The 8,667-nt window shown below is 37.3% G+C and overlaps 1 protein-coding gene across 2 annotated transcripts in view; it reads right to left on the minus strand.

Moving 5' to 3' along the window:
- LOC106459009 (chondroitin sulfate proteoglycan 4-like) overlaps positions 1–8,667 on the minus strand; it is an 87,758-nt gene that overhangs the window by 11,931 nt on the left and 67,160 nt on the right. For both annotated transcript variants that reach the window (XM_022385385.1, XM_022385386.1), the window contains exon 4: positions 2,465–6,896. In XM_022385385.1, the coding sequence (XP_022241093.1) occupies positions 2,465–6,896 (4,432 nt within the window). The remainder of the gene's footprint in view (positions 1–2,464; positions 6,897–8,667) is intronic.

The following is an 8,667-nucleotide window of genomic DNA, read 5'->3' on the forward strand; positions in this document are numbered from 1 at the left end:
AGTTCATTCGCGTTATGTGTTTGTCTGTATATATATATATATATATATACTTTTTTTTTTTTTCTAACAAAGTGCTGTTTGATTTAACCACACCAGGCTGTACGTTAACTCAAGGCTAAAATGTTCGTGTGGCCAAGATCGTTATTAATGCATTACTAAACATTCTTCAGGTGGGAGGCCCGGCATGGCCAGGTGGTTAGGGCACTCGACTCGCAATCTGAGGGTCGCGGGTTCGAATGCCCCTCACACCAAACATGCTCGCCCTCTCAGCCGTGGGGGCGTTATAATGTGACGGTCAATCCCACTATTCGTTGGTAAAAGAGTAGCCCAAGAGTTGGCGGTGGGTGGTGATGACTAGCTGCCGTCCCTCTAGTCTTACACTACTAAATTAGGGACGGCTAGCGCGGAGAGCCCTCGTATAGCTTTGAGCGAAATTCAAAACAAACAATTTTCAGGTTGGTTTTGTTATTTTTAAGATACAAACCTTAAGTCATGTATATTATAAGTAGAGAATATAAGCCATCAATTTACGAACAATTTGGATTCTTACTTATAATTTTCTCAGCTAGTGGAGTGTGTCTGATACGCTCAATGATGAGTTCACCGATTCGCATGTCTTGTTGACAAGAAAATTGTACTCTTAAAAGTGACGAGCAAAGTAAATTTATTTTTATTTTATTTTCTTTGTGCATCGCTAACGAAGAGGGAAAAACGAATGAAATAGAATAAATATGTAAGTTTTTTTCCCCCCTGTGGTTTTTGCATGTTATGGCTCTAAGAAGTAGGCGGAATAAAAATGGCCTTGCAGCGAGCGCCGAAAGTGGTGGCTTTCGTTTTGCTTGGTCATTTGGTGCCCATTTGAAGTCGTAACTTGTGGGCAATGTACTAAAAATCACCGTCGGCGTTACGAATTTAATCATGCAAAGAGATAAGTTGAACTGTGGGCAATCACTGTGGTACCATCACGTTCACGTGTGAATGGGTGACGATGTTGCTGTAAAATCTTACCTAGCGTGTACTTCAAACATAACTTGACTACAGCTTCGTGGAGAAAAAAAAAAGAAAAAGAAATGCGGAAGGTGTAGATGTGTGATTCACGTAAAGTTCGAAAGACCACGAGATTATCCTGTTTGGTAGAGCCGGTATATTGTTAATATTAAACCAACTTGCTCAATTATATAAAATGGCGTTTCCTTGAAAAACGAGTGAAACAGTTATGTGATAAGTTCCTGTATGTTCGTTCATCTGTCTGTAGACCCGAAAATATAACCTCTTGGAATCATTACATCTAATAAGAACTCTTAGTCTTGGTGATTAAAACATTTTTTTCATGGCTATCGATACTGTTTGGGGGTACGCATTCAGATGTTTCTGCATAATCAGCTAAGTTTGTCTTCATCACATTTAGTTTACTTTGAATAATTTAGAGTCGGTTCGTTTCATAAACTGCCATAAACTCCTTTTAACTACTTTTTTTCTTTACTATGGGTTTTATTCCACATTTTTGTGAGTTTCTTTGTTTCAACCTGTAAAGCTTGTCATACAATAAACGCTCGTAACTGTTTCATACTATGTACGCTATTATAAATACCATTACTTTAACTTATTGTTTACTTTGCGTGCAGTGTTATTAAATAAAGTTACCTTTACGCGAGTTTGTTTGTCTGAGTGCGTAAATTTTTTCCAAATAGAACAGAATTAACATTAACTAACAAACTAACACATAAGCCTGCAAGAAAGCCTAGCTTAAATGGCGTGCGTAAAGATAATAGAATAAACCGAATTGAAGCGAAAGTAATGAAAACTACTACAAACGTTTTGCAGGCCGCGGCTAGCATATAATAATTAGCCAAGTTGTTTTACTTTGTAAATTGGTGAACTGGATATTGAAAAAATTGTCTGGGTGTAGGTCTGATTTAGTAATATTCTAGATACCCTTAGTTTGTTTGTTTGTTTTTGAATTTCGCGCAAAGCTACACGAGGGCTATCTGCGCTAGCCATCCCTAATTTAGCAGTGTAAGACTAGAGGGAAGGCAGCTAGTCATCACCACCCACCGCCAACTCTTGGGCTACTCTTTTACCAACGAATAGCGGAATTGATCGTCACGTTATAACGCCCTCACGGCTGAAAGGGCGAGCATGTTTGGTGGGACGGGGATTCGAACCCGCGACCCTCAGATTGCGAGTCGAGCGCCTTATCCACCTGGCCATGCCGGGCCAGATCTTAGAGATTAAATTATTGTTGATCAAGATCACTGAAATATCTAAATGGTCAAGATGTTTCAGTAACGGACAATTAAGGGGCTATAAGATAAAAACTAGTAACTCAACCCCTCTCAACTCTTGGAAACAAATTATTTACGTTTTCTCTAACATGCACAGTATATTTGTTTAATGATTATTTAGCTATAGTTTTATTCATTTTTTTTCTGCACTGTTTTACTACATTTGGTTATAGACTCACCTGTATGAACAAAAATCACCATTCCTCTGTTTATTTGGGCTTGAGTGAACTTAACGATAGGAGTTTTGGCACTTTCTTTCAAGGAAATGTATCCATTTCTTGGTACAGAAATCTCAAAAGTTAAAACTTCTTGTTCAGAGTCATCGTCAGCTGCCGCTAGATGACGACTAGTGATAGAGGCCGAAGATCCTTCCCACACCTCTAATCCAGTGTTGTTAACTAGGTAAGGAACTTCATCGTTGATAGGGGTAACACGCACGTGTATAGTGCTCGGTGCACTTTCCTTGCTCAAGTCTGCAGGTCTTCCAACCACAGTGAACCAATCTCGAGTTGTCTCTGAATCGTCATGTCTGTAATGAATCAAGCCATTCTTCAACTGTACAAGAGAAAACTCCATGACCATATTTCCAGGATCTTTAACGTTTATTATATGTCCATTTCGAGGCGGTTCTATGATAAGAAAGTCCGAAATCCAATGGGCGAAATAAGGATTGGCCACATCTAGCACGTATTCAGTCAAAGCTACAAGTTTGCCTTCTGCCACTGTTATATTTCCTGTTTTTAACAAAATAATTTTAGAAATTATATTGATCATAAACGTTAAATTCTGTAACGAGGTAACCCCATTTGTAACATCAAAACAAAAACTGTCATTTGTAACATTATTCTTTGTTTGTACGTACATTAATAAACCTTCATTGATGTCTGCTTGGGTAAAAGTAAGACCAGACATGTGATTTTCTTTCTTAAGCGATTTGTCTGAATCGTTTAGTTTTAGTTGACCATGAAAGGGACCTGATCTTATGGTGTATTCAATATTCATTGGGTTAACATTAGTATGAGCAATATTCAAAAAAGCAGGGCCAATTTTCCTTCTTTTGTTCTCGTTAACGTGTAGTGTTTTGTTGCTTACAATTTTCAGAGGATCCCAATAGCTATCTGGGTATATACTTATCGAAAAGTTTCCTTCAATATTTAACTTATCCACAAAAGCCACAAAACCAAAAACGTCTGAGAAACTAAAACTATTGTCGTGCTCATATTCCACATTGCCGTTTTCTATATCTATGCTAGTAAATTGGTTCTCTTTTTTACCATTTACTAAGATGTGTCCATGCTTAGGAGTAGAGGCAATCTTGAACCTGACATCATCACCATTGAAATCACCGTTCGTTTTCACGCTTAGATTTTGGGAGGTGATTACCACGTTCTTTCCTCTTCTCACTATCGAACCTGTGTTTCTAGTAAGTTCGATAAAGGGTTCTGAGACTTCTATTTCCAATACGCCTGTTACAAAAAACTGACCATCTGTAATCCAAAGGATAGTCTTCCCATAAAGTTCACCACTGTGTCGGAAAATAATCTTTCCCTCATTTAAATCTTCCTGTGTGAACTGAAATACCGGAACACTGGGATTTTTAATGTGGTAAAGCGCACCATTTGGTATAGCCCGTCGTGTATATTGCATCTGTGCTGGAGAAGAGTCGATATCTTTGTCTTTATACTGAAGATATTTCCCTGTTAGTTTCTTTTCTCCATTTGTTTGCACCAAGAAGGGCTTTTCAACCGTTCGGACTGGAGGGTTGTCGTTTTTCATAATCACCTCAATATGCAAAGTTCCATACAACACAGCATCATTGTTGGAATTCTGAGAATAAGCCATAAATTGGAAACTATCTTCATCATGTTCTGAATCATCATGAACATACAGAAGGTTTTCTTCTTGTAAATCTACACTAGTGAAAGAACTTGGTGAATCTTTCATGTGATCTTCAAGAAGTAGCTTTAGTACACCATACTGAGGTTTCGCTGTTACATTATAGATCATACTAGGTAAATGTGGACTGTAAATATGTAGATTTTTCTTCCCAATTTTTACTTTCCCTCCTTCAACTACAGTCAAACTTTTTATTTCAACAATAGCACTTGTTTCAACTGTACGATACTGTATTGAAAACTTTTTAGGACCAGTTTTTGTGCCAAAACTATTTACTTCAAAGGTAAAACTATCATTTAGAGATGAGTAAGATTCTCGAATTAGTTTGTAGAAAACGTATTTACTTTCTATATCAGCCTGGGTGAAGATGGCTCCTTCTTGTAGTTTTTTGTTGTGTCGAAATTTATGTTTTTTACCAGGAATAAGATATAAAACTCCATATTTGGGAATAGATCTTATAGTAAAAATTATGTTTCGATAATCTGCGATAGCAGGTATTGATTGATATTTCAGGTGTTCCATAGTTAGTGGTGCTTCCATTTCATCATTCAAGAACAGTATTTCGTTTTTTATTTCTTTTAAAGAAACATTTATGAAATTAATATAAAAACTGTAAGGCTCTTGGATCTTAATTCCTTCGCATGTTACTGTGTATCTAAATTCATCTTGAGAAGGTTTTCCTGAGATATGGATATATCTAATTTTAGATTTGTTAATCTGCCGTTGATTGAAATGGTTCACATTTTTCCAAAGACCATCACTTCTTCTTTTTTGGATGTTGCCAAACTGAGGTAAGTTAGTGATATTATATCTAATGCTTAGATCTTCATTAGGTGAATTATTCGTAAAAGTAAGGTTATCTGTTGTTATGAGGACATGCCCTTTGTAAGGTAACTCAATACCAGTGTTTTTAACCAGTGAAAGAATTAATTCAAAGGCTTCAATCTTTAAAACAGCAGTTTGTCCGTCTTCAATTCCATCAGATATTTGAAGTGCAATTCGAGAACTTGCGGTTCCACGATGAACGTAGTTAATAAGCTTCTGATTTACTAGTTCCTGTGTGAATGATTTCAGCTGTTCACCAGAAAAGTTAGCATTTTCAAAGAAACCCCCAGTCTCTGAACCTAAACTCACTACAGTGTAGACTAACTCGGAATCTTTGCTGTCTGGGTCGTTGGCTTGAAGAATATCACGAGTTATCGTCTTCTTTGTGTGTTTCGGGAGTCTTAATATTTGATCTGAGGATAGTTTTAATTTTGGGGGATCATTTACTGGGGTTATTATAATGTGGAAGAGAAATTGCTGTCGCTTTTCAAGAAACGGAGGCAAACGAAAGTTTTGAGCTCTAAATTCTAAATTGAAAAGGATTTGATCATTGTAATGTTCAGTGTCGTCGTGTGTATAACGTATGTTATTGGAAATGAGATCAGATAACGTAAAAATGTTATCCGATGATCCTTTCCAAATCTCAACTTCTACAAATCCATGCTTGGGCGGATTAACGATATGGAAAATAACATATGATTCAGTTATTCCATATCTGTGGAAATCTACTGTAATTTTGATGTTTTCAGAAGTTATCACACTACTTCCTCCTTCTGCGATATTCAAGGGACGTACCGCCAAAATTTCAACATCAATAGGTAAAGACTGGGCATAGAGCTTGTATGCTGCAGTGAAACTTTCATTTATACAAAATAATTTATCACAAACACAGCGGAAGTTTTCCAAACCATCCTGTAAACAATGAGCTCCAGAAATACATGGACTTTGAAGACATGGGTATTCCCAAACACAACCTGGTTTGATACCCAAGCTAAACTGAACTTCTTGGAGGCCGACCTGTTGATCGTTTAGTTTAATATTTTGCAGACATCCACCTAAAGAACTGCTAGTACTTCCTAGAACCAGAGATTTTATACCCTGCTGCAGAGCTCTGGACTGTTTATTCTTTTCTATTCCACCAATATACAAGAAACCGTCAAGGTCAAAAAATCGATTTTGCCCTACACTTGGTCTGAGGGACTCTCGTTTGCCATCGACTTCAATTTCTAGGAACATAGAGCTAAAGTCCACTTCCACGTAGTGCCATTCACCGTCACTGATCATAACGTCCGACTGAATTTCAATCACTCCATTACCTTCATTAACAGATAAAATTACAAAGCCATCGACAATCTCTACTGCAACAAAATCTGTTTCAGAATGATCTCCAGCATTGTAGAGTAGTACTGCTAGTTGTGAATGAGTTTTGATTTCAAAGGTCAAATTACCTCCATTTCTAGCCTTTAATGTGGGCAGAGCTATAAAGGCACCATCTTCAATGAAGCTTATTGGTTCAAGTGACGATGCCTCAAATTCCTCTCTACAGTCCCAAGTAACTCCAAAAACGTGTTTCTCTAGTGATTCCGCTGCAAGTCGTAAAACATCGTGCTCATTGAATATTACACTTTCTAAACATCCTCGGAAGCTTTGGATATTTCTGAAAAGTTCTTTACTGTCGCTTCCTAATTGGCCCAGAAAAATACCAGATTTGATATTCAACTCAAAAAAGCGACCTGAAATATGGAGGAAAGTTTTGTGAATCTCGTCTATTACAAGGGTTACTTCCCCATCAACTCTGTGTATTTTTGCCTCATGCCATAAAAGATCGTCAAACTTGAGTCCCGGCAAGGATGTTAGAACTTCTTCTCCAGATCCAAGATTAATCCGCACCTTCATTAACAAAAAGAGGCTGATTAAATAATATCCATAGATCTTTAAGTATGATAAAATTTTAGTTAACATTTTAAAACTATTCAACGTTTATAAATCATGAAAAGAGCTTAACTTGTTTATAAAATATTGTGTATAACAAAGACAATTTTAGTTTAATTTATAAAACACTAAAATGTAGTTCATGTCAATTATTAGATCGTCAAGAAATTAATGTCGCGTTTTGGAACACTTTCATTAACCACGCCCCCCAAAAAACGTACATCAGGTATATTAGTTAAACGAACCGCCTAAACGTCACGTTAATGTAGCCTATATAATGTGTAAAGTTTAGTATACTGTAATAGTGATGGCATACGACGAGATACACATTCGGCATGTAATGCTGTTAGAATACACAAAGTAGCCACAAAGAATATCAAAGAAGTTTATGGAAATTTTTTGAACGTTCGTAAGTGTCAACGATGGTTCAGCAAATTTCGTTCAGGTGACTTTAGCCTTAAAAACTGTGATGGCAGGGACCGACTTGTTGGAATTGATAGTGATCCTCTGAAGACGCTTGTTGAGTCTAACCCAAGACAACACACTCGGGAAATGGCCTTCACATTGCATGTTTCTCATGAAACAATACGTAAACATCTAAGAAATATGGGAAAACTCCACAAAAAAAGATGTTTGGGTGCTTCACAAACTCCCCGAAGATCATCGTTTCCAACTGTGAACGTTGCTTCGTAACTTTGGGTGCGTAATGCGCGTGAACCATTTTTGGACAGAATTGTCACTGGTGATGAAAAATGGATTCCCTATGCTAATATTAAAAACAATGGCTAAGTCCTAGAAAAAAACCACTTCCGACCCCAAAACCTGGACTCCATCCGCAGAAAGTGATGCTTTGTATTTGGTGGGGCATCAAAAGGGTAATTCATTTCGAACTCCTCATTCCACAGCGAACTGTGAATGCAGAGATCTATAGCCAGCAACTGGAACGTTTAAATCAAGCCCTTCATGAGAAACGCCCTTTACTCGTCAATCGGAAAAGTGTTATTTTTCTCCACGACAATGCACGCCCACATGTGACACGTTTGATGCAACACAAGATTATGGAGTTGCGTTGGGAAGTTCTCCCCCACCCACCATATTCTCCAGATATGATACCATCAGATTACCATTTTTTCGTTTTGTTGCAACACCATCTTAAAATGTGGAAGGTGTTAAAGAAAACATCGACATGTTTTTTGCTTCAAAGCCAGGTGATAACCTTAATCAGGGCATTAACAACCTGCCTGTAAGATGAAAAATTATCATCGATAAGATGGAGACTATTTCATTTGATAAATGTTTTGTTTTGACATATGAGTTATTTGGGTTTTTCATCTAAAAAAAAGCGACATTAATCTCTTGACGACCTAATATTATGTAGCAGCATTATGATATGTTCTACTCTTTCACAAAACTGCTCATCTTCTGAGTTTATAGAATACATATATATATATAGAAAAATAATTCATATGATACCCCTGAAGCCCCCAGTGGCACAGCGGTATGTCTGCGGACTTACAACACTAGAATCCGGGTTTCGATATCAGTGGTGAGCAGAGCACAGAGAGCCTATTGTGTAGCTTTGTGCTTAATTACAAACAAACAAACAAATACCCCTGAAAATTCACAATTGTTTAAAGTAACCAATAGAATTGTCTATGGTGCAGGTAACGTTGTATTCACGATGATCGGTTTGGTTTGTTACGAATTTCGCGCAAAACTACACAAGGAC

Source organism: Limulus polyphemus, unplaced genomic scaffold (assembly GCF_000517525.1).
Source record: "Limulus polyphemus unplaced genomic scaffold, Limulus_polyphemus-2.1.2 Scaffold546, whole genome shotgun sequence".
Lineage (NCBI taxonomy): Eukaryota > Metazoa > Arthropoda > Merostomata > Xiphosura > Limulidae > Limulus > Limulus polyphemus.